General features: G+C 62.5%; 1 protein-coding gene across 2 annotated transcripts; it reads right to left on the reverse strand.

Moving 5' to 3' along the window:
• Positions 1-6,091: 6,091 nt before the first annotated feature.
• Positions 6,092-24,935, reverse strand: KIF1C (kinesin family member 1C). 2 transcript variants are annotated; one of them, XM_073881564.1, is made up of 23 exons: positions 24,369-24,935; positions 24,065-24,185; positions 23,680-23,816; positions 23,190-23,266; positions 22,624-22,803; positions 21,958-22,023; positions 21,399-21,577; positions 21,202-21,313; positions 21,007-21,084; positions 20,813-20,878; positions 20,645-20,720; positions 20,152-20,230; positions 19,816-19,961; positions 18,723-18,892; positions 18,502-18,581; positions 18,308-18,383; positions 14,153-14,232; positions 13,248-13,342; positions 11,113-11,196; positions 10,599-10,785; positions 10,413-10,485; positions 8,947-9,561; positions 6,092-7,418 (listed from the first exon to the last, which is right to left on the reverse strand). In XM_073881564.1, the coding sequence occupies exons 3-23, from the start codon at positions 23,720-23,722 to the stop codon at positions 6,729-6,731; spliced, it is 3,252 nt and encodes a 1,083-aa protein (XP_073737665.1). In that variant the 5' UTR covers positions 23,723-23,816; positions 24,065-24,185; positions 24,369-24,935; the 3' UTR covers positions 6,092-6,728. The 2 variants fall into 2 exon arrangements, with proteins under 2 accessions (XP_073737665.1, XP_073737664.1); XM_073881563.1 differs by having other exon boundaries at positions 23,684-23,816; positions 24,369-24,934.
• Between the last annotated feature and the right edge of the window lie 851 nt (positions 24,936-25,786).

Raw genomic sequence — 25,786 nt, forward strand, 5'->3', positions numbered from 1 at the left:
TATCTCAAGGCATCCCTTCTTGGAAAAACAAACACACACCAATAAGTAAATCTCTAAGATGAACCAGAAAACACAATACAGAATCTCGGTTTTCCAAACTCACCCGTGAACTGCAGACCTAAACCAAGTACTTCACGCAAATATCCAGGACGATAAAAGGTCTCTGGGAGGATTTCACAACTCACCAGTGGTTCGGTCCCAGTAGATCTAGGGGCTGGGGAGGAAGCTGCTCAGTTAGGGAGGGAGCAAGTCTCATTACCTGACAGCATTTCAAATCATGTTCCTGGCGTGACACACACGGGAGGACATGTGGGCTGGTCACTAGCCCTTACAGTGTGCGGGGCACGGGGCTAAGTGTTCCCTGACTCGACACAGCCTCTTCTTCCCACTTACTGCTGGGGAAACCGAGGCACATAAAGGTCACGTGACTCGCCCAAAGTCACACAGCTAATGGGTGGCTCAGCGTCCATGCCACTGGCCAAGCGCATTTTACTGATAAAAGGGAGTCAGTTCTTTCGGTCAACAAACATTTGAGCATCCACCATAAATTAGGTAATAAGGAAGGGGAAATTGGATGGGGTAATTTAGCAGGAGAAACAAGAGAAGCACATAAGTCAATAATAACACAGAAGAAGATTAAGTATCCTGACGAGGTATATACATCTTTGGGGGGCGGGCTTCAGAGGAGAGAAGAGACAGCCTCCCCTCACATCCGGTTGGGAAGACGAAGAAGGTTTCACTCAGGAAATAGAATGTGAGTTTAATATTTTTGGGGGGGGGGGGAAGAGGGGCAGAGGAGCAGAGGGAAAGGGGGAGAATCCCAAGCAGACTCCACAGCCAGAGCAGAGCCCGACGTGGGGCTCGATCCCACGACCCCGAGATCATGACCTGAGCCGAAATCAAGAGTCAGACGTTTAACAAGAGTCAGGCCTAGTCAGACGACTAGGCCACCTAGGCTTCCGGATTTGAGTCATATCTTAAGGAAGAGCAACATTTTGACCAGGAGACACTTGGGAAAGGGGTGGGACAGGTTGGGGAGTCCCATTTGGCTAGTGGGTTCTCCTTAGGGACACCTCCAAAGGCCTTGGGCTCCTCCAGGACACCCAAAGGCTGGCTGGGTCTCAGGCTCCTCCCCAAGTTACTTCCATCAGCTGGGGATGCCTCTAGCTCTGGCCTGCTGCCAGGAAGAGTGATTTTCGCGAGTAACAGCCTCAGTTTCCCACCTGTACTACTCTTCCCGTATTTATCACACCCACCCTGATAGCGGCCTTAGAGTGGCTTCTCTCTCCTGTCACCCAGAGGAGAATCTGGGTCTGATTCAAAGGGTGAAGGAAGCTCGGCCCGGAATCCCAAAGAGCCCAGAGTCGGTGGGCGTGGGGGTGGGGGTGGGGAGGACAAGCCCCGAAATTCACAACTGCATTATCACGTGGTAAGTGTCATCACAGAGGTGTATCCTGGGGAAGCTCGGAAAGAAGAGGGTCCCTGACCCAGACTGAGGGAGCCAAGGTTCCCCGACACACGGCAGCTGGGCTGAGACTCGCAGGAGGTAAGCAGGACGCAGCCAGTCAAAGGGGCAGCAAGGCCGGAGGAGAGAAGACACAGAGGCGGGAAACTGTGGTGTCTGCAAACAACCACAAGCAATTTGGTGGGAGGCACCGAGGGCCGGAAGGAAGACTGGAGAGACCAAAGACAGGGCCGGGCCCTGGAGGATTTTATGTAGATACTTAACGTCTCGGTGTCGTCCAAAGTACACAGCAAAAGGCATCCTCCGCAGTAGGCCCTCCTTAAATATATTTTAAAAGAAATACAGTAAGGTGATGGGTTAAAAGCTCTCAAGTTCCTTCTGTCCTTGCAAATTAGAGCTGCTCGCAAGGCTTCTATGTCTGAGTTCTAAACATTGTGAGTTTCTTTTTTGTATTATTGTTATTTTGTTTTAGAGAGAGCGCGCGCGCGCGCGCGAGCAGGGGGAGGGGCAGAGGGAGAGGGACAAGCGGACTCCGCCCTGAGCAGGGAGCCCCACTCAGGGCTTGATCCCACCACCCCAAGAGCACGACCTGAGCTGAACCCAAGAGTCGGACGCTCAACGGACGGAGCCACCCAGGTGCGCAGAAGACAAGGGCTGGAAGATAGGACCTGTTCCGGGGGTGGGGGGTGGGGAATGCTGCTGTAGGGTTAGGGTGGGCCGAGCAGCTAACTCTGAAGGGGGTCAGGTCGTCCCTTCCGCAAATCCAAGCGGAAAACTGGTCCCGGAAGAAGAGGAGATCCCCGCAAGTCCCGCGCCTCTAACCCGCGGGGCCCCAAGCCTCAACCCTACCGGCTCCCGCCACGCGGGAAGCGCAGCCTTCTGCGCGTGCGCACCCCGCCCTGCCCCGCCCTGCCCCGCCCCTGGGAGTCTCGCGGGCGCGCATGGCCGCGGGGTCCCGCCCCCCCGCCGCGCGCTCTCGAGGCTCTGTGAACGCGCAAGCGACGGCAGCCCGCGGGGGAGCCTGCGCCTTGTCTCCCCCTGGCGGACAGCAGCGGAACAACCGCAGGGCTAGAGGGAGCCCTTTTGGTGGGCGCAGGTGCCAGGCTCTGCGGAGGGCTGAGCTGGAGAAGAGCTTTGCCCATCAGTCACCCCGGAGCTGACCTCGTTGTGCGGCGCACCCCCTTCTCTCCCAAGGCTTCATTTCCAGGTCAGAACAAGGGAAAAGGGAAGGCACCGACCGTGGGCTCCCCGTAGGTGCCAGGCCCTTTACGCGTATTATCTCATTAAATCCTGCCAAGGGTGTCACTGGGCTGTTAGTCCCGTGTAGAGAGAAGAAACGGAGGCTCGACACAGCTAATGCGTGACGCGTGTGTGCCCTCCCTGGTGGGGACCCGGCCCTGACCTTGGAGAAAGGGGAGCTGCTTCTCCTCTGGAGCTGACAACACGCTGCAAGAACAAGACCACTTTTCGTGGTCATTTCTAAGGAAGCTTTGCTGGTTAAGCCTGAGAACTTTCCAGGCTTGGGGCGCCTGGGTGGCTCAGTCGGTGAAGCGTCTGCCTTCGGCTCAGGTCATGATCTCAGGGTCCCAGGATCGAGCCCCGCATCGGGATCCCTGATGCCCCCCCCCGTTTGTGTGCTCTCTCTCGCTCTCTCTCTCTGACAAATGAATAAATAAAATCTTTAAAAAAGAGAACTTTTCAGGCCAGTTCATGTGCCTGGGGCACGAGCTTGCAGCCACAGGAGCTCAGGGCATGACCGTCCCAGGTCTCTAGAAACATGTTCCTCCTCCAGGGATTCGGGGGGTGGTGCGGGGAGCCGAGGGGCACATGCTCGCTAATGAGGCAGGGACACTGCAGGTTAATGGCAGCTCCTAAACTGTGGGCTTGGGTCAGGATGAGAGAAGCCGTTGCTACAACACCCGTCTGGTGACCAGACCTTTAGAGGAGACGTCCTATCCAGATGCCAGTGTCCTCCTGCCTTCCAAGAACGTGCACAATGAGGCAGAAGCTGCTGGCCTTGGGCCCAGAGGGAGGCAAACACTGAGCCACCCTTAAGGGGTGGCCAGATATGTTAACGAAGCGGCACAGAGTATGGGGGCCATAAGGGAGAGCCTGCGAGCCAAGTTGGGTTAGGGGGGATGCTCAAAGCCAGCCTGCCTTGGGTAGCATCCCCTAAAACTCTACCAGTATGGGAAGCAGGACCCCGGTGCCCCCCAGGGTCTCAGACTCCACATGAAGGGGCACAATGGTGCAAGCCGGGATGGTGATTCGACAGGAGTGGGGGGGTCTCCAGGGAATGGCGAATTAGAAGCCGCCCAACGTCCACCCCTAACCAAAACGTCATCACGGAGCTTCTGATGTTAAATCTTTACAAGGGAAAAGAACGATTTCAAAGGAAACCAAAGTGGAATCTAGGAAGTGTAGAAAGCTTTGAAAAAGGTTTTTTTAAAGAAAGTTTTGGGATCCCCAAATGCATTCAAGATCCCCAAACTCCAGGCGAAAAAAACAGAAAATCCCAATGAATAACTAACAAAAGGAAGGAAGCCCCTCCAAGGAGAGACATGAAGACAAGCAAACGAAATTTCCAAGGAAACCGAGGATAAAACTGAAGAAATGTCCAAACTGAGCAGGCGAGAAAGCTGGCCAGCAGTCTGGGCGGCTTCGGCCTGTGATTCCAGGGGGAGGCCCACAGATAGCGGCTCCCGTGTCTTCAGGGGGCAGCTTTGGTGGAGGCCAGAAGTGGGAGGCAGACTCAGGAAATACGTGAGCACACCTAAGGTGGGAGGACATGGTGGCTTCTGGAAGGAAAAGTGACATGTGACATCCTGGTGTGAGTCACGTCACCAGGGTTGGAGCCCTAACTTTGTCCCTTAAGAACTGTATGACCCCGGGCAATCCATTAATCTATTCAGACCTCAGTCTTCCCATCCGAAAAATGGACACGAAACAGACCGACTTTACAGGGTCGTCTTAAGGACGGCATGCATGTGGAACGTGGGCATGTGCAGCCGGTAGGATCAGTGGGCACTTCTCTAAATAAAATCTAAAATTCAACACATTTTAAAAGATTGACTTGGAAAGACAAAGTGGACAAAATTGGTAGATACTACACATTTATATAGGGCAGTCTTCAGGGGAAAATAACCCAACTGTATTTTAAAATAGTGAGCTCGGGGCGCCTCAGTGTCTCAGTAGGTTAAGCATCTGCTTTCGGCTCAGGTTCCGGGCTCAGGTCCTGGGATCGAGACCCCAGTCCTCAGGCTCTCTGCTCAGTAGGGAGCCTGCTTGTCCCTCTGCCCCTCCCCCAGCTCATGCTCTCTCTCTCTCTCTCTAATAAATATTTTTTAAAATTATAAATAAAATAAAATAACGAGCTGTCACGGCGCCTGGGTGGTTCAGTGGGTTTTGTGTCCGACTCTTGATTTCGGCTCAGGGCATGATCTCAGCGCTCAGCGGAGAGTCGGCTTGAGATTCTCTCTCTCTCCCTCTGCCCCTCCCCCCCGCCTGTGCTCTCTCCCCCTGAAATAAACAAATAAATCTTAAAAAAAAAAAAAAAGTGAGCTTTCGCATCTCAAGCATCACAGTATTCGTGCGTACCACTCGGCTTGCTCTGACCTGCGGGGAATGCTGCATTCTATCATTTTTTTTGCTCACATTTAGTCTCCTCGACCAGATTACAAACCGCTCAAGTAAACACTGTCGCCAAACTATCCATTACACTCCAGAGCTTGGGTCACTGCCAACGGGTCCCCGAAGACCTGGCAGTCGCAGCTGCCAAAAGAAAGGTAACCAACATCAGGATGTGGAAACCAAGAGTAAACATATCATACCCTCGCCCGGAGCGGTGGTTTGGCTGCAGTTGGGATAACGTCCATGGTTTTGGGCTGCTCATGCCTCAAGACTGACATCAGGAAGCTGTGGGCAAGCAGCTCACTTTTTCAAATGGGTGGGACTGTTTTCCTGAGAACAGGATGAACACATGGAGATTCCGGAGTGCAGCAAGGTGCGGGCAGGGCGGGGATGCAATGTCACCTCCAAAACCTTTCCCATAGGGCATTGCTGTGGGCTCGTCCCTCCAAGTCAGAACATTAAAGCAAGCCGGCAGCATCCTTCCTGGACAGTCTTAAAACAAAAGACTACTTGGAATGATGAACACACCCTGCCGAAAAGCAGGGGACACGAACAGGACAAAAATAATCAGGTGCAGGAAGCTTGACCAACGTGTTCACTGTTCAGTATCCAACAGAATTCCGGCTACTTGGGGGACCTTCCTGACAGTGAGGTGACTGGGTGGAGCCGAACCCCACCTTGCCCCCCAAATCCTCCATGTGCCGTTAGGAACAACAGGTTGGCCACGGACAGGTGGGTCTCCTGCTGTCCCACGCCCCCCCCATCCCTCCCTCTCTCCTTTGTGCAGGAGAGCTTGGGTCACTGCCCAAGGGCGGAGCTGGGGGCAGGGGTGGAGCGCTGGGTAAGCTAAAACAAAGAGAAATAAAGGACTCAGGCACTCTGAAGTGGGAGTCACCATGTGGAAAGCTCAAGAAACCAGGACGAGAGCGGTCTCACGTCTTGATCTGGTGATTGCAAGGGTGCACACCTGTATAAAAATTCACTGAGCCGCACACATAGGATCTGTGCATTTTACTTTGATAATCTACACCTCAGTTAAAACCCAAACCAAACCACCACCAGCAACAAGCTCCCTGTGTTCGCTATCCTTTATTGAAGGGCCCCACATCCTCATGGGACCCCAGCAAAACCAGAATCCAGACAGGCCCCCCAAATATAGCAGGAGGCCTGGAAGGGGAGAGGAATGACTTGCGACCCCGCCACGCCTCACCTCCCTGGAAACAGAAGCCCACCACATACGGACAGACGGACAGACAGACGGGGGCCCGGGAGAGAACTCGCCTCACCGTAGGTCCTCTCCCATTTGCCCCACTTGAAAAGAAAGTCACACACTGGCTACGCAGCACCCCAGCCCCCCACCCCACCCCTAGCAGCATTTGTGGGGACCCCCCCCTCGCGAGGGGCGCCCCGAGGCAGCTCCCATTCTCTTCCTTCACTTTGGTTCGCTCCGGGCAGCTCCGTGCGCGCTTCCTTCCTCCAGCCTCCGGCCCAGCCTCTTCCACGCCGTCCAGCACCTACTCGGACCTTCTCGCCCACCTGTCGCCTCCCTGCCCCGGGCTCCTGGGGCAGCAGCGGCTCCAGGTACTGCTCCGCTCCCGGCTCGGCTCCCCGCTGCCCGCCCCCAGGGCCGGGCTCACACGGCCGCCCCGCTCTCCTTGAGGTCGGGGGCCGAGCGCTGGCGCCTCATGCGCGGGGGAGTGGTGTAGGGCGGGTAGCGGGGCCCCGGGGGCCGCTGCACGGGGTACGGTTGGGGCTGCTGGGGGTAATAGTTGTGCTTTTTGGGCTGGAAGTGCTGGGGCTCGGGCTGTGCGGACCCGCCTCCCCGGGACCGGCCGCCTCCGTCCAGGGAGTTCCTGCGGGGCCGGTGGGACCTCCGGGGACTCGGGGGCCGGCGCGCGGGGGCGGCCGGAGGGGGCGCGACCTCCTCGGGGGGTTGGGGCGCCGCGGGGGCCTCCCCGGCCGCCGCCCCCGGCCACGACTCCCGGTGCTGGGGGTTGCTCTTGAAGGGGAAGCGCAGCTTGCAGTCGTGAGGGGGCACGAAGCGGGCTGGGGGCCGGCGCAGCCCCCCGCCCCGGCCCCCCGCGCCCTGCAGTCCCTGCAGCCGCAACTGCTCCTGCTTGAGCCAGCGCAGGCGACCCCGGCGGAAGGCGGGGTCCTCCTCCATGAGCCGGGACACCCGCTCCCAGCTGGACAGGGGCGGCGACGGGGGCCGCGCTGGGGCCGGGGGCGCGCGCTCGCCGGGGGCTTCCTCCTCCGTGGCCTCCGACCCCGGCGGCGCGGCCCAGGCGGCCTCCCCGGCCTCTCCGTTCTCATCCTGGTGATCCTGGGGGGGTGGGGAAGAGGGCGACAGAGAAGGGCTGAGAGAGAGCCGAGCGCTGAGCGGCCGAGGGCAGGGGGTCGCAGGGGGGCTTGGAGACAGGGGCCTGGGGCAGTTGTCTGAGCTGATCCTGGCCTGTGGTCTGCGCCCTGGCCAGTAACCCGCCGGTGCCCAGACCCTCGTGTGCATGGCCGTAGTACCTAGTGCACAGGGCTGGGGGGAGAATTAACTGCTAACCCCGGAAAGCTGTAGCTCAGGGTGCGGTCGGGAGCAGAGACCCGTAATCCTGCTGAATAAATAACGTGCCCGGGGGATGGAGCAGTCAGAAGGTAAGGGAAACACCTGCCATCATTTAAGGGGCGAGACACAGCTGCTAAGTGAATGACAAAAGTACACAGTAGGGTACATAGCCTATCCTTCCGCAAAAAGTTAAGTACAAATGCATACTTCTATCATTTAACATATATTATTTATGTTAACAGAAGCATCTGTAACATAGGATATGATGTGCTTTATAGAAATGTGCACATTTGGGGTCCCCTGGGTGGCTCAGTCAGTTAACCGGCTGCCTTTGATTCAGCTCATGATCTCAGGGTCCTGGGATCGGGTCCTGCATGGGGCTCCCTGCTGGGGGGGGGTCTGCTTCTCCCTCTGCTCCTCCCCCCACTCATGCCCTCTCTCTCAAATAAACAAATAATCTTAAAGAAAAAAAGTATATATTCAGGTGAAGAGCAGAGCAGGGAAGGGGAGGGGGGCCAGGGTGAAGGTGGCTGCCACCAGGGTCCACTGGGAGGCTGTCACCACAGTAAACACCTGGAGGAAGTGGGGGGAAGGCACTCTAGGCGCAAAGGCTGGAGGCGGCAGGTGCCCAGCGAGATCCCGGACCAGCAAGGAAGCCGGGCAGGAGAAGGTAAGCCGTCAATGACCCCGAGCCGGCACGGCCATGCGTCAGGGAAGGCAAGCGGGAACACTGCACCAAGTGTCTGCTGTAAGTAACCCCAGCGGCTAGCGCCCCGCCTGGCGCACAGCAGGCGCTCAGATGTCTGCTTGTTCAGCGAGTCCGTGCACGCCAGGGTTGGGCGATCACACGCCCCTCAAGGGCTGTTGTGAGGAGTTACACGAGGGATGCGGGAGGAGCGCCCAGCACGGCAGTTCCCGTGGGGGTGGGGGGGGACGGTCCCCCGGGGCGCACGTGCACGTGAACCTGCGTCCAGCGGCAAGTTAAGAGCTGTGCGCTTCCTACGGGGCTTCTCAAGCTCTGCTGTACTTCTGAGACCCCTGGGAACCCGTTACAAATGCAGATTCCTCCCCAGACTCGGACCGAGCAGGCTTGGGGTGCAGCTCAGAGATGTGCATGTGAGGTCCGCACCCTGCGGATGGCGAGGCCGGGATTCCCAACCTACACTGAGCAAAGCAACGTGTTTACAGGGAGCGGGAGAGGCCCTGCTGGGGGGGGGGGGGAGCCCCGCTAGCCCAGGGAAGGAGCGGAAGGAGGGAGTGGAGGAGCATGCGCGCAGCCTGGGGCCCTCCCCACCTGGGTCAGCGGGATGACCCTCTCCATACGCAGCATGCGGTCCCTCAGGGCCTGCAGCTCGCGGTCCTTGCAGCTGTTCTGAAGCTTCACCTCCTGCAGGATCCCCGTCAGCTTGTCGATGTGCGCCCGCAGGTCCTCCACCTCCGCCCCGCGGGCCCCCTCCTCGCCGCCGCCACCTCCACTTCCGCCGCCTTCCTCCTCGCCCACCGTGTCCCAGACATCCCGGGCCACGGCCCTCCAGGCGTCCCCGGGGCCCTCGGGCTTGCCGTAGGTGCGACACAGCTCCCGCATCTTGAGCGCGGCCAGGGCCTCGATCTCTGCCCGCCCGTGGCGGAAGTCGGCCAGGGCCACCTCGTAGCAGATCTCCTTCACCGCCTGCATCTTCAGGTCGGCCATGGTGGCCCAGCGGGGGTCCTTGCCCTGCAGCCGCCGCCGCTGGGGGATCTGATAGACCCTCCGAGGGGCCCTGCGCTTGCCGCTGCTGGGCAGGCCACAGCGCTTGACGATGGTCTGCACGGTGGTCGGGGGCAGCTGCTCTCGCAACGAGGAGATGAGCCGCCAGCTCTCCTCACAGGAGCGCTTGTCGGAGTCATCCCCGCTGTCCGAGTCCGCGTCCTGGGGCCACAGAGAGAACGGGGCGGGGGTCAGGGCCGCCCGGGGCGCCGGAGACGCGCCGGCGGCACCGCGCGCCCGACCCCCGCCCGGCGGCACGAGGGAAGGAACAGGCCTCCCTCGCAGACACTCGCGGAGGATTTAAGGACGCCAGGTGCGTGGACGGCGGCTGGCAGACGCGACCCGCAAGCAGGAGCGGGGGCTACATCGAGTCTGCGTGGCCCGCACAGAGATCAGGGCTCAGGACCAGACTACACTGAAGACTAATCCGCTCCCACAACAACCTTAAGTCAGTGACGGCACAGGCAGTACTCGGATAAGGTAAAAATCAGACAGATCGAATCCAGGAAGCCCTACTCGGGGGGGGGGGGGGGGGTACTCCCTGCACCCAGTCTGCCCCGAGTCACCGTCCTGTCTCCTCCTAAACGCCACGGCCACCCCTCGACCCCACGCCCACTCCCCACTCTGGCTCAGATGGCATGAACCAAAAGCACAGTCAAGCTGAAGCACCACCAGCCTATCTCCTGCCTCTACAGGCCCTGCGCCTCTCTGTGCGCCCCCCGCGCCCTCATCACGCCACTCTGCATGCCCTATGCATGCCCCCCCACCGCCCGTCCCGTCCCTCTGTGTGTCCCCCTATGCCCTGCCTGCCCCCCAATCCAGTCCCTCTGCATCTGCACGAGCGCCCCTGCCCCTCCTGTGCCCCCTCTGGTCCTTCTGAGCATGTGCCCCCTGCCCCACCGGCTGCCCCCCAGTCCAGTCCCTCTGTGCCTGAGCCCTATGCCCCTCCCACGCCCCCCTCCAGTCCCTCTGCGCGTGCGCCCCCCACCCTCACCCCCCTGCCCAGCCCTCACCAGTCGCTGCTGCTCAAGCAGAAGATCAGCCTCCTCCTTCTCCTTCCGGTACTGATTCTCCAGGTCCTGCAGCCTGGGGTTGGGGGAGGAGGGCAGAAGAGCTGCTGGGGGCTCTGGAGCCACCTCAGTGGGGTGGCCGACGACTCGGGTTGGGGGCATGGTCCAGAGAGCACCCTCTCCCCGTACCTCTTCTCCATCTCCAGCTTGATGTCAATGCCCTGCTGCTCCAACAGTTCCTTCTGCGCGAAGTTCCAGTCGACCGGCTCGGAGGGCGGCCCGGGGGGCGGGGGCACCCCTCGCTCCCGCTCCAGCCGTGCCTGCTCCGGGTGATTGAAGCGGAAAACGTGGTTCTTGCCCATCACGATCCTATTCCCTGCAGAGGGGAGCAGAGAAAGGTGGGCGCGCTCCACCCCATCCCCACCCCATCCCCACGCCCACGGGGCCCAGGGCCCTGCCCACAAGCCCAGGAGCCCACACACCACCTCTCCCACCAGCCCAAGTCTGAGGGCAGTCGGCCCCTGCTGATCCTCATCCCTGATGGCCAAAGGGACTCGGGGAAGCCTGGCACCCTCTTCCTGCTTCCCCAGGCCCACAAGAGACCCCAAGAGCCGAGTCCTCATCTCCCCTTCCGGGCCCCTTCCTCCGTCACATCCCCATGCTGGCTCCGGCTTATTTCTGCGTCCGGCACCCCTTCCTCTACCTGACTTCAGCACCAGGGGCTCGGTCACCAGTCTCCCGTTGACATAGGTCTCCGCTCCTTCACAAGGCTCCAGGGTGACCACCACTGCCAGAGGGAGAGAGGAAAGGGGGCCATTAGACCCTGGGGGAGGGGGTGATGGTCACAGACGCCCATCTTGCAGTACCCCAAGACACATGCATGCACCCCAGGCCCACCCCCCCAGTACCTGTCAGGGGTGCCATGGCCCCTCTGGTGGCAGGCAGCACAGGAAAGGAAGAGCAGAAGGAAGGTTAGAGCCCCAGCTACAATTCCAGAAGCCTCTGCAGGGGCTCCCTGGTGCCCCCCCATCCTCCCCAGCAGGGGCTCAGCAAAGCCGTCATTCTCCGAGAGCTGGGTCTCCCGTGTCCAGCAGTCGGCAGGCTGCGACTTCTGCCCCCCAGAGGCACACTCCTTCCTTTCCCGCGAGTGCTCTCCCGGGCCCAGCCCGGGCTCCTGCTATAGCCCCAGCCCACTGTGGTCAGACTGTCCCCCTGCCTGCCCTTCTCGAGCCACACACAACACTCAAAACATCTACCGAGGTGCTCCTCAGTCCCTACACCCCCCGGAGCCTGCTGCTCACTGGACGCAGGGCACGGGGCAGCTCCCCGCCCTCCAGGAGCGGCGCCCCACTGTCACGGACCCTGGGCAGCCCCTGAGCGGAGGACCGCTGGGCAAGCTGTCTGACCTCCGTGGCCTCTATAAGCCAGGATGAGTAAGTCCCTCCTTACAGAATGCTTGAAAGGCTCAAAGAAAGCACTAGGTGAACCTGAGTTCCTGTGTCCACTACAAGTAATAAAGCAAGCAGGATGGACGTGACGTGAGGCCGTGGGAGAGGAAAAGCAGAGAATGCAGCTTTGGGCGGAGGGCTGGTGACAGGACGCGGGGGGGGACAGACCTCGGGGCGCAAGCTCGAAGGCAGGCTCGCATCCATCACCTCGTCACCTCGAGGGCCAGGCAGGAGAAAGGCGACAGCAGAGGGGAGGGCAGGGGTGGCCGTGGGGGTACCGGTCTGTCCCCACCTGTCCCACCACGCCCCAAATTCATTCACTCGCTCCGCAAGTACTTTGCCCCCCTACCACGTGCCCGGCGCTATTGTAGGTCCTGGAAACACCCTGGAGATAAAGCCCCAAATCCCGGCTCTCACAGAGCTCACTTAGCTGGTCAGACAGACAAGTCAACCAGTAGAGAATCTACCATGCGCAGGCTCAGCCGAGGGAGCACGCCCACGTACAGCACCCTGCCTCCGGGCCCTACGTGCTTCCCAGGGCTCGACTCCACTGGGGCCGGAGTAAACCCAAACTGTTCCATTTCTTAAAACAGTGACTGAACCAGGACAAAACGGTGACCTCGACACACAGCCTGGGGGTGCCTGGGTGGCGCAGTCGGTTAAGCGTCCGACTCTCGATTTCGGCTGAGGTCGTGATCTCAGGGTCGAGAGATTGAGCCCCACGTCGGGCTCCATGCTCGGCAGAGTCTGCCCGAGGCCCTCTCCCTCTGCCCCTCCCCCCACACTTGCACGCATGTGCGTACACGCTCACTCTCTCTCAAAAAAATATTATGTTAAAAAAAAACAAAAACTCCCCCAAACTGCACAAGTATTGTTTCGTCACCGTATCAGACAGTCTACCACCTTCACCGTTAGGTCTCGTGGTCCCTAAACACTTTCACCACTTCGGCCAGAATCAGGGCTAAAAATCTCTGAGAGTCTTGGAACCAGAGGGCTATGTGGGCCGGAAGCCTCTGCGGTCTGGATGCAAGCGGGTTTTGCAGAGATACACTCAGATTCCCACCAAAACAAATACAGCTTTTCATGGGAAATGACCAGGGCGCTATTTGAGACTAAAAAATCTAGGAAGAGGGCAGGACCTCCTCCTCACCAAGCCCCACCCCACGCACGCCGCGGTCCTGTGGGTCAGCCTCGGGGACACTGCCACTCCCTGCCCACCGTGGCAGACCGCGTGCCCGGGGCAGGCGCAGGCAGCTGGAGCTGAGCCCGAAGCCCCTCTGAGGCCAGGGACACGGCCGCGCTCCCAGGCTGCAGACCCTCCCCAGCTTCTGTATCCAGCGTGGGACGGGACTGCGTTCAGTGGCCACGCCACTCACCCCTCAAACGTTACCTTCTCCGTCCAGCTGAGGGATGCTCCGGAATACACAATGTTGCTCCCGAATGAACTGCCCGGTCAGCTTGATGTCCACATCTACCTGGCCGACCCTGGGGAAGCAACGGCCGACATTTTCTGAGCACGGGCCAGACATTGGCCAAGCCCCTTCCCAGCGCCAGTTCACCCAACTCCGTAAGCCAAGCAGTTACTCCCACTTCACAGATCAGGAAGCAGAGGCTCAGAAGAGTAACCTGCCCAAGGTCACACAGCCCCGCATCAGTGAAGCTGGGATCCGAGCCCAGACCTGCCTGACTCGGAAGCCCGTGTCTGACTCACCATGTTACACAACGTGGGGAAAGGGAGCTTACAGCGGGGCGGGCTCCCCCCAGCCCGAGGGCTGACTGTCCCGAGGGCTCACTCCTAACCCAGGATCATCACCCAGCACGGCTGCACGTGCTTGTGGTGGGAGAAGGGGCACCCTCACCCCTTCGGCTCCAGGAGGGGACCTCGGAGGCCCAAGCCCCAGCATATCGTTGGCGTTAGCTGGCAAGGCCACCTGCCCTGCAGGCACTGCTCCCCACCGTGAAGCTGGGGCTTCACCGCACCAAGGGATGCCAAGGGCTACGAACGTGGTAGTCTGAGTTTCCCACCGCTCTTCTGCCCCAGTAATTCGGGGAGCTATCCCTACGAGCCAGGCTGGTCCCCAGAGGTGTCTCACCCACCCCAAAGTGGTGGGTGGAGGTGAGGGCTGCTGCGCGGCCAGGCTCACAACTTCTCAGGAAGCCAGAGGGCGAGCTGGGCCGTGCGGGCTGGGGGGTCTCCAGGAAGGTCACCGGAAAAGGGGGTCACTGGTGCAGCCGTTTGTCTGCAGCCACACCCCCCGGGGAGAGGTTGCTCCACAGACGGGGGGTACACGCTACCTGGTGACGCCATCTTTGATGTGGTAGAGCAGACATTCTGACATGAGGGGATCTTCATTCAGGTTCACCAGGTGGGGGGTCTGAGGGAGGAGGGGAGGGGTCAGGGGCGTTGGGGGGGTGTCAGCCCTGCCGGCTGCATCCCCCCCTCGGGGAGCTCGCCCACCCCCCGACCCCCAGTCACACACCTCTCCACACACACAAGGGTCTACAGACCCAGCCCACCCGTCCGGCCCCGACAGCCCCAAGTCTCTGCGCAGGCCGACCCACCCATGTCCCTGACGGAGACCTCGGGACACCCCGGCCCTCGCCCCTGCTCTCCCCGTGCCCCTCTCCATCCCGCTCCACGCCCGTCTCATTTCCCTTCGGCATGCCTCTTGCCTCACGTGGAGAGTGTGCGCGGGCGCAGGGTGAAGGCACCCCACTTCCCACCTCTCTTTCCAGCTCGAGTTTCTTAGGGACACAGACGACTTTTGTAATTGAAGGGCAGGAAGCGTCAGCTCGATGCAAAAGCAAAGGAAACCAACAGACCCGCTGCTCACAGCAGACTCCCCGCTCTTCCCAGCCACCGCCGCCCAGGCTGCCTCACCCGGGGCCTCCCCCCCCCCCCCCCCCCCCCCCCCCCCCCCGGGCAGCCAGGGCCCCCCCCCCCCCCCCCCCCCCCCCCCCCCCCCCCAGACAGCCCTGACCGCCAAGCCCAGGGAAGTCTCCCTCCCTTCCGTCCGCTGTTCCTTCGGCCCTCCCCGCCCCGGGCCTGCCCCCGCCCGCACAGAGCACTGCTGAGTGGGGCCCTTCTCCAGCCAGACCTCTCCAGCCAGCACCCCGTGGCCACCTGACTCGAGCCTGCTCTTGATGCGGGTACCCCTGGGCCTCCAGGTCAGGGCCCCCGGGGCAGGGCCACAGCCCACGTACCCCAGCCCCGTCCCAGGGCCCCCGTGCCTTCGTGTTCCTGCCCTGTGGGCTGCAGAGCATCCGCCCCAGAAGCAGGCCTCCTGCATCCCTGACCACCCTCGGGAGCTGCTCCCAGGTTCCCTGGCCTGGAACAGCCTCCCTCCCGGCCCCAGCCCCACCTGTCAAAATCATTCACTTCCTGTCCCTCAAGGTCTGTCTCAAATGCCACTTCCTCCATGAAGCTTCCCGAAGCCGCCCACCCGAACACGACATGCCCTGCCCACATTCTGCGAGGACTTACTGCGGCCTTTCTACCTGCCAGACCCCAGGAGGGGCCGGGGACCCGCAGATGAGCCCCAGCCAGACACTGCTGGCCCCTCAGCAGGGGAAACAGAGTCACCTCGGGGTGGAGCCCACGACACGCGGGGAACGGACGCCCCACGGAAGCTTCTGACCTTTTCATGCCCTCCCTCAGCTCCCTCATTCATCAGCGCTCTGTCCCCAGGGAAGCACTCATGGGAAAGAGCCGTGAAGGACGCCTGGAGCTCAGGGCGTTGGGAGGACAGCACGGCGGCTGGTCCTTGAGGATGACGTGGATGAGAACAGTAGAAGGTATAGTCAGGATGAAGGCCCCGAGGCGGCAGAGCACAGGGTGGAGGGACTGGCTGGGAAACAGCCACGGTCCCGGCCCATGGCTCTCCGGGATACGATGCGTGTCCACGCGCCTGCCCCAGCCCAGGCACCCACCCGTCACTGCCACCCTCCTCCCGGCCCGAGGACGCTCACGCCCTCCCTCGCTGCAGCCTCAGGCCTGCTCTGGGAACGGCAGACATGGATGGGCTCCGGAAGCAGAAAGCAATCTATCCCTCGAGAGAGGAGACACGATTTAGGGCAGTGCTTTTCCATCTTTGTTTGGCTCTGGAACCCTTTGTTTGGATGAAACTGTACCTGGGAGCCTAATACGTCAAGCAGATGAGCAGGGAGATGCTGGGACTGAGGCTGGGGACAGGGGACCCAGAGTCTGGCCCTGTCCACCCCGTGGCCCCCAGGAAGGAGGTCCTGGGCCAGGTTGGAAAATCAGTGATTTAAGACGTCCTTGGGGCCGGTGGTGGGAGTCCCTGGAAGACTCTCCGCTCTCTTGGAGGCAAACCAGCTTTTCCCGCAGGACCTGATCCCCGCCAGAGCATTCCAGGCTGGAGCCTGCCCCACCAAACCCAGAGCCTAGCAGCTCTCGACCCCACAGCACACCCGCCGTTTCCCGTGAGGACGCGTGCAGCCTCGCCACCCTGAGCAGACGCGACAGTAAGTTACCCTAACACGCCGTCTTCACCAGCGAGACCAGCAAAGACCAGAAGGCCGAAGAGGGTGAGGGAACGTGGGCTCTCCTGTGGTGCTCCAGGGAGTGTAAAGGGGCCCGGTTATGATCTCTGGAGGGCACTTTAGCAAAATACGCCAAAATCTTACACGGCAACCGTTTGACCCCAAACCCCCACATCTGGGAATTTGTCCTTGAGATGATTAACCCACCCGTAAGTCCACGCAGTGGAACGTGGCTTAGTGTCAAAGGACGCAAGACAACCTAAGCGCCCACTGGCAGGAGGCTGGTTAAACACGATCCCATACCCACCCGAATATTCAGACGCCATGAGAAAGAACAGACGGAACGCCGACACCCTGTCCCCCAGAGAAGTGTAAGGGAGGGAACCACCGCTGGTTCAGAGAAAGGTGGTGTGCGTGGACACGGGGACAAGTGTGCTTGGCTCACGCCTTCTGCGCACAGACCAACCCTGGATGAACGCGTCAGGAACGGGTAACGGCGCAGGCCCGCAGAGCAGAAGGAAGATCTCCCTTCCACCGTACTGATCTCTCTGTAGCACGTGCACGTTCCCCTTATGGGAACAATTCAAGACCAAACCCAACCTAACCCGTCCGCTGGTCCCCTGGCCTTAGGGGGTGGCACCCATCCCTGTGCAGCGTGATGCCCTCCAGGAAAGAAACACCCTCCCATCAGGGGCACCCAGCACCCCTGCACGGCTGCAAACCACGCGGAGAGCCATCTGTGGGCCCCCTGTCCGAGATGCAGACCACAGAGGGACCTCAAAGTCTGGAGTGCCCAGCCCTGGACCAGACCTCAGTCACCCCCACCATGCCCACTCACTCCCTGGCTGTGCCTCAGGCTGGGCAGGGCAGACCCCGCTCCTCTTCGGGGATCCCCGTTTGACGATGCCTGAGTGTTGTTTCCTAGACGGCCCCGACCTTACGAGATCGGGGAGGCCTCCTGCCAACAATCGCCCACCTCTTCCAGGCAGCCCCGCCCGGCTCTGAGCACAGCGCACCCGACCAGGGCCCGATCCCGTGAGCTTTGTGCTGGGGACCAGACAGGCGAGGCCGGCCCCCCGGAAGGACCGGAAGTTCCCGCTCTGCTCCAACGCACCTCCAGGACGGGCTCCACGATCCCCAGCCCCGCCGGCGGCCTACAGCCTGCGTCCTCGCTGACTGGCCCATCCCTGTGTCGTGCTGGCCGGTGAAGACCGAGGGCCTCGCCCGCCTCCGGGCAAGCCTGACTACCTCCCTGCGTCCCCTGGGCACGCACCCCACGGCAGGCAGGCGACAGGGGTGGTGGGCCCGGCTTGGCCGACACGGCCATGGCGCTCAGCCCGGCGCACACCCGGCTCCTGTCACCCACATCCTGTGCGGCCTCCAAACCGCGTCCCCGGGAGCCGGTTTCCACACGTCTCCAGCTGCACGGACCCTCACATCTGACAGTTCAGCGCCTGAGCCCCTGCCCCGCCCCTTACGGCGTCTGCCAGTCACTCTCAGGAACGCGTGTCGGACTGCGTGTCTGAGCAGCTGACACACACGCAGGGCACAAAACTCGACACAGAAGAGCGCACGTGAACACATGGCCATCCCAGCCCACCCCCCAGCCTCCCGCAACCCCCCGCCCCCGGGGTAACCCTAAACCCCATTTCTTGGGAATCAGAGATGAATTCCGTGTGAACTCACATACACACAGACATCTGTTAAAACGTGGACTCCAAGCAGCCCTAGAACCGCCCCCCGGAAGGGCAGGGACCCTGGCATCCATCCGCAGCCCCTAGAGCCCCGGCCCCGGGCACCTAGCAAGACCGGCCACGGGCTGACTGCCGGGAGGAGATGATGGGCGTGGGACAAACGCGGAGATCAGAAATGGGGCTCACCCCATGCCCCCGACCCTCGGCTCTAACCCCTCCAGGGTCTCCCAGGCCTCAGTGGACCCTCACTCACCTTCTTCGGAGAGAAGACGCCCACCGTTCCCCCGTCCTCCCGGACGGCCACCCCCATCTCGGCCAGCAATGCTTCTCTGGAGGCGGAGAGACAGATGGTCTTACGGGGACCCGCGAGCTCCTTCCCTGCAGGGCCCGACCTCCCCTCCCCGCCGCACCCCTCCAGAGTCCCAGCTGCCAGCCCGCCCCCCGCACCTCTCCATCCTCAGGGCTTCCGTCTTGCGCAGCTTCTCCTCCCACGTCTCATTCAGCTCGGCGATGATCTTCTCGGTCTCCTGGGGGCACATGACAGGCGGGTCTCAGGGAGGTCGGGGTCCCGGCCCCGGGGATCCTCCTTCCTCCTGGGCTCTGGCCTTGGAGAACCAGACTCCCAGCAGCTCCCGGTTTCCCTCCCCTCGCCAGCTCAAGCTGCCCACCTGCAGCCTCTCCATGGCCTCCTCAGGCCCAATCTGGGGCTCAGCACTGGGGGAGAATGAGGGCTCCAGCTCGCCGTTGTGTGCGGGGGGATGTGAGGGTGAAGCTGGGGCGGCGGGGCACGACACAGCAGGCAGGGTTCCTCCGGAACTCCCCCCGTCCACCTTCAGGCCTGCCGGGGAGAAAGAGCTCAGAGGAGGCTGAGAAAACGTGGAGCCCATCAGCGGCGCAGAGGTGTCAGTAGGGACCAGCCTGTAAGGACTCCGGAAGACATCTGGTCAACCTTCGCCAAGCAGGGAGCTCCCCTGCTGCGGCCTTGACACACGGGCACCTGGTGTCTGCTTGTTCCCCTCCAGGCATGGAGAGCTCATTACCGAACAAGGCCGCGAGGTGACTCCCACCACCAGAGGCTTCTCGGCCGCGGCAAGCTGCGATCTACCCCGTGTCACGTGTGCCTTCTGGGGTGAGCAAGACTACCGCTTTCCCTTCTGCAAGGCTCCCCTCCAGATGCAGGAGGGGAGTGTCGTGTCTACCCCACCTTGCTCCCCCCGAGAACAGACACCCCCGTTCTTCACCCCCGTGCCCCTCGGTCCCCGGGACTGGATGCAGAGTCCAGACGTGACGTGGCCGGCACGGGTTATGCAGCCTCTAACCAGGGCACCATCCGGCGTTCGCGAGGCTGAACGTCCCGTTGTAGAAACCACTCCACAGCTGACTGTCATCACGCTTACGGCCGGCGGGACCTGTGACGGTCCACGTCACGCGACCGCCTGTGGAGGCAGGTGCCCTGCAGCCTCTCCTACGTGATCTACTGCTTGAACCATAAACGCAGGGCTTGCCGTCTTCCCCAGCTCCTTCGCTGCAGCAGTCCTGAAGGCCCCCTGAGCCCTCACCCCCCCCAGAGAATCCGTGCCCCCGGCTCTGGAACGGCTGAAGGCCTGCGATGTCCCCTCTGCGTACCCACGTCCGCACCACCAGGCATATGAAGAGCTTCGTGGTCGGCGGGCCCTCTCCGGCCTCCGGACCAGGCGCGGGCAGCCAGGGGACGCGGCGGGCGGAGGGGTGTCCCTGAGCGGCCCTCCCCCGGAGCCCTACCTCCCAGAGCCGAGGCCGACAGCCCCTGAGCCAGCAGCAGCTCCCGCAGCCGGGCCACTTCCTCCTGCAGCTCTCGGATCAGCCGGGCGTTGGGGTCCTCGTTGATGACCGCGTTACAGCGGATCTGCTTGGTGCGGTCAGCGTACCTGGGGAGGAGGGAACTTGGGTGGGTGCGGCCCAGATGCCCCTGGGTCTGCGGTCTGTCCCCTCCCTCTCCCAGACCGTTAGATACTGGGTCCGGCTGAGGCTCGGCCTGTCTCCCGGCCGGGGTCTCGAGCTGCTGGCCTCTGAGCTCCCGGCCCCCTCCCGGCCGCCCGGCTCCCGCCGGAGCCCCACCTGAGGGTGCTGAGCGTCTCCTCGTAGTTGATGTCTGCGGGGCTCAGCGCCGCAATCATGGCCGTGCGTGAGTTCCCACCTGCGGGAGGAGCGGGGAAACTCAGCTGGGCTAGGGCCTGAGGGCAGTCAGGCTGGGTCTCAGGGTCACCGTCCGAGATGGGGTGAAGCTACGAGTCGTGGCACTCCCCGCGGACGCTGGCGGTCAGACGCGGGACGGGTGAGGCCAGGGACACCTCTGACGTCTCCAGGACAGATCAGCGGGAGGAGGACCAAGCCAGCGGTGGGCATGGGCTCAGAGAGGGCCCACGGCTCGCCTCAGCATTGGGACAGCTTCCAAGGGTGTCCCCCGGGATGGGGACGGTTGGGGGGCAGTCAGGGGACAGCCGGGGGACTGGGGGATTTGAGATTCTAGGGGTGGCAAGGGGATTCGTCAGACGTGTCAAAGGGGGGAGGGCGGCAGGGTCCGTAAAAAGAGAGAGGAGGGGCTCCTCACCCAGATTCTCCTTGAGCAGCCAGGTGAGCACGGAGTCCCTGTAAGGGATAAAATCCGACTTCCGCTTCTTTGATTGCTGGGGATGGAAGGGGAAGGGGGTCAGGAGGAGCCACCCCCGGTCCCCGCCCCGTCCCAGAGCCAGCTTCTCTTCCCAGCCCCCAGTCTTACCAGATCCGCCAGGGCCGATATCACCTTCCCGAGGGTCGTCAGGGACTTATTGATGTTGGCACCTTCCTGGAAAGGAATGAGGAATACGGGCAACAGGGGCCCCCTCCCCGACTCTGCTCTGCCTCCCTCCCAGCCAGAGACCGCCACCCACAGCACCCAGCATCGACCTTACCCGTCCCTCCTAAGCCCCCTACCTTCAGGCGCATGCCCCGGGCCCCCGAGGAGTCAGCCCGCTCACTGCCAGCAAGGTCCACCAAACTGATCTTGCTGACCTGGGGTCGGGGGAAAGGGCAGGAGGTAACGGGGTGTGGGGGGCGGGAGGGGCGGGCAGGTCAGTGGGATGCCCGGCAATGGAACGGGGTAGGCAGCCAGGGCTGGAGGAACCCCACCTTCTCCGAGTCCAGCCCGGTGAGCTGGTCATGGCAGCGTTGTGTGAAGACGATGGTGAAGACAGCGTGCGAGCGGCTGCTGGTCTCGTTCATGTTGGTGGCGGCCACGGTCCTGGGGGGAAGGAGCGGTCACTGCATCCGGCCTCTCACCTGCCCGGCCTGGTTCCCTCTCCCTGCGCTCCGGCCGCCGGCCTCACCGAGCCTTGTTTCCACAGTCCATGAGGTCAGCAATGTCTGCGTAGGAGGTCACGGCCAGCTTCGACAGGTCCTGCACGTAGGGGCCCAGGATGGGGTGCTCCCGGACCCGCAGAGAGCCCCGACTCTTGGGGTTCAGGAGGTCTCGCACCCGCTCACAATAGATCTCCATGTAGCTCACCTGAGCAGGAGAAGCAAACACGAAGCGACAAGCGTGGTAAACGTACTGATAACGGAACTCGCGCTCAACTCCCCGGACGGGACGTGGGTGACGGCATGTCGCAGACACCGAACACTCACGTCGCCCCAGGCGCGGTGCCGAGCACTTCACACGTGCGGGCTCGCTGACCCAACAGCCCTGGGGGGGGGGGGGGGCCGGTCACGAGCCTTTCAGGGGCGAACAAACTCAAGAGCAGGGGGATGAAACCGTCTGCCCAAAGCCTCCGTGAGTAACGGGGCAGGGCCACGGGCAGGCCCGAGGCTGCCTGAGTCCTGAGATGCCCGTAGTGTTGCCCCTGCCGCCTCTCCCCAGCCCGGGGCCCCACCAGGACGCAGGCTCACCTCCACGGAATAGGAGAGCTGAGCACTCTCGTTCTTATTAACACGAGAGAAGAGGTCCTCGCAGAGCTGGAAGGGGACACAGAGAAGCAGCTGTTCCTGGCGCCCCTGCTGGGCCCCGGCCTGTGTGGCTCTGTTTAACCCCCACCCCAGCCCCGAGGGAGCGGGTGTTCCCATTTTACAGATGGGAAAGCAACCTCCCCGGGGTTCATGCTTGCCCAGCGTCACCAACGACCACATGGTGAGCCAGGAAGCGAACACCGGCACCCTGACATCAGAGCCCGCGGCAAGGCCACTGTGCCGCATGCTCAGGGAGAATCACGGTCAGCTCCCGGTTACCCGCATCTGCTTTCTCTACAGTCCGCACCCTGACTACGGTAGGCGTGTCTGCGGTGAGCCGCATTCACAGACGACATAAAACCGCAACAAGTGGCAGAACCAGGGTTCAGACCCAGGATTCTCCAGCAGCAAGGCTCTGGCTCTAGCTTTGCTGCTTCCGGTGGGGGCAGACACCCCTCCCCACGGGGCCGCCCCTCCCCGCCTCACATTCCTTATCAGCACAGCCTCAGAGACCCAGGTCTCTGCTCCATAGTCCGTGGGCCCTTCCTGCCCCAGGGAGCAGCTGAAGCTGCTCTGCCCTGGCTGCCCCGCCAGGTCGTGGGCGTGTACCTGGGGCACGATGCCCTGCTGCCCTGGCTCCTGACGCCCCATCATCGTGTACGACTTCCCAGCCCCAGTCTGCCCGTACGCAAAGATGCACACGTTGTAGCCTTCGAAGGCATGGAGCAACATCTCTTCTCCGATGTCCCGATACACCTGCTGCTGAGATGCAAACTGGGGGTCCTCGGCCTAGTGAAGCAGAGACAGAGCGGGAGCCCTCCGTGACTCCGTCCTTAGGGTCTGGGTCCCGAGAGTCTTGTCCCCATCGCTGCTGATCGCCCAAAGGTCCTACGTGCCCTGAGCAACCCCCAGGCATGGTTCTACTCTCCCGAGACAGGACCCTATACGGTCTCCTGCCAGGCCTAATCACCCCGAGGGACTCCCCCTCCCCGCGTCCTGGTCTCAGTCATGCCCTAAGGGCCCTACTCACCCCCACCCTGGGGTCATGGCCCTCCCACCCCGGTCCCTATTACCCCAAACATAAAACCAGCCCTATTTCCCAGCAGTGCCCCCTCCCCAGGGCCTAAACCCCCGTTCCTCACTGCTGAGCTCTCCCTTCACCCCGGCAACCTCACCGAAGTGTGTGACCAGTACGAGTAGTCAAAGGTAAAGCTTTTGGGGGCATCCTTGCTCTGTCTGGGGTTGACGATGGCTGACGGGGTAGGAGAAGGAAAGACAGGAAGGCCAAGGTCAGGCACTCCGACCTCTGCCCGTGCCCCCACGTTGTGGGGGTCCAGGTACCCCACTCCCCACCTCTCTGCTAGTTCACCTCTCCCCTTTAATGCTCCCCACCCCCTCCAGCCACAAGGCTAATTTTGGCTTCTCAGGACCCGCCCCCCCCACCAGGCTGCCTCCCCGATTGGGCAATGGAGGGCTCCAGGCCAACATTCCCCCTCCCAGGGACTGGGAGCGCGGAAAGGCCAGCCTGCCCCCACCCTGCCCCCGCCCTTTCGACTAGCACCTGCTCCGCACCCAGCTCAATCCTCCTGGTTCAGCGCGGCCGGCCAGGCCAGCGTGGCGGGCCCGCCTGCCCCGCCCGTGCCCAGCCAAGCCCCTGGGACTCACTCACAGGTGGTGCTGCCCTGCATGCTGACCACACACTTGGCATCCTGGCTGGTCTCACGGGCGTTGAAGGGCCGAACCCTCACGGCCACTTTCACCGAGGCGCCAGCCATGGCTCCCGAGACGCTCACCCTCCTCAGCTGAAGGACAGAGACAGAAGAGGTGGTCAGAGCCCGCTGGGGGGACCCAGACACTGCCTTGCGTCTGCTCCCAGGATCCAGCATCTCCACCCCCTTCCCCAGCTCCCCAGCCCCTCCGGGACCTAGCTCCTGACCCTCTGGCCTTTCTCCCAAATGTCACTCTCCTCAGGGACTCCCAGTGGTGTTCCTGCCTCTCTCCCCGGCCCTATCCCAGCTCGCAGGGCCCTGGGCCATCATCCCAGAGTTACCTGGTGTCCTGGCCCCAGACCAGGGGGGCTGTATCAGCTCTGGCTGCCACCGGCCCTCGTAGGGGAAGCCCCATCCTACCCTTGGGGCCTGGCCACACCAGCTGGGGCTGTGGGGGAAACCCTGGTTGTGGGGGAAGAGTGGTTAGGAGGCACCTGGGGCTCCAGAGGTGGGTTGGGGTTCCACGGCTGGAGGGCAGGGGCAGGGGGCAAGGTTAGGAAAGGGGAGGACGGCGGTCCCTCCCGAGTGGCTGAAGGCAATGTGAGTCCAAGGACAGGGACCGTGATATTTTTATTCGTCACTCACAAGTGTACTGGACGCCCAGATAGAGAAGAGAGAGAGAGGCTGGACAGAGGGCAGTTCAGAGAGAGGGACGCAGAGGCAGAGACACCGGCGGTGACAGGAAGAGGGGCAGAGGAGCGACAGAAAGCCACAGACACCGAGAAAGGGAGAGATCCCAGACAGCAGGAGGCAGATCCAGGTCACGCTGTGGAGGAAATGAGGGAAGGACCAAAGGAAGGAGCCACAGAAGATCGCGGACACAGAAATCGCAGACGGGGGGGGCAGCTCCGGGGCGACGGCACAAAGTGGGAGCCCAGGAGAGACAGGAGAGAAAACCCCAAACCTAAAACCTGCCCTAAAATTCCCCCACGGTGCCAGCCAAGAAGTAGAAACCTAGAGCGCACAGCCTCCACACGGGGAGGAACTGCCAGTGGGCAAAGTTCAAGGGCTGGAGGAACAGCCCAGGCCTGGGATCCACGGGCAGCCTGTGGGCCCCAAACCCCTCGCCCAGCCCCCAGCACTTCCTCCTCAGGATCCTGGACAATGGGCAGGGGAGGGTGGGGTCATCCTGTATCCATCACACCAACCCCCAGGGCTCCTCTGTTGGGGGCTCCCTGCAAAATACCTGTGACTTCACCGGGGGACGGGAAAGCACTGGGGTCTCCCCCAAAGGAACCAGGCAGGTCCCAGCCCCAGCCTGGGGCCAGCGCTATGGCGTCCACTGCCCTGGGGAAGGTGCCAGGCTGGAGCCCAGGAATGTGGGTGCCCCAGTGCTCACACCCTGGGAGGAGAGGCTGAGCAGCCCACGCCCACGGGCAGGAGGGTGGAGGCTCGCGAAGGCAGACCGGGATGCTGGGGCCCCTTCTGCGGCCCCACAGGACCACACCGCCCGTCCTGCTGGGCCTCCCCTCCGCAGCCCTCCTGGTCAGGGCACGGGAAGGGGGACCGGGTCGGTGCGTCCCAGGACAGGAAGGGAGGAGCTCAGATCACAGAGACTGTGTCAGGAAGCACAGCCCCGACCCCCAGACCCTGCCCGGGGCAGGGGCCACGACGGGGAAACGCCGTGCTCACGCCGTCGCGGCTCACGGGGCAGGGAAGAGGGTGGCGCGGCCGCGGGTCGGCCGGGGCCACCTGCCCCCGGCCCGTCCGGTGATCCCGGCGCGGACCCCGGCCCCGGCCTGTGCCGGCGGCCATGCGGACCCGGTGCTCCCTCCCGGCCGGCCGCCCGACGGCCGCCCCGGGCCTGGCACCTCTCTGCGCCTCCGCGGGACAAACAGCACATGACCCCGGCTCCCGCGGCCGGCCGGGACCCCGGCTCCCCGCCCCCCAGCCGGCACATTCCTCGGCGGGCGTCCCCTCCCTCCCCCGCCCTCCCACCCCCCACCCCCCCCCCCCCCGCGCCCTCCCCTCGTCGGCGCGGCGCCCCCCGAGCGGCTCGGCGG

The sequence above is a fragment of the Callorhinus ursinus genome, unplaced genomic scaffold, assembly GCF_003265705.2.
Source record: "Callorhinus ursinus isolate GAN/ISIS: 27379988/994484 unplaced genomic scaffold, GSC_fseal_2.0 scaffold43, whole genome shotgun sequence".
NCBI classification, from domain to species: Eukaryota; Metazoa; Chordata; class Mammalia; order Carnivora; family Otariidae; genus Callorhinus; species Callorhinus ursinus.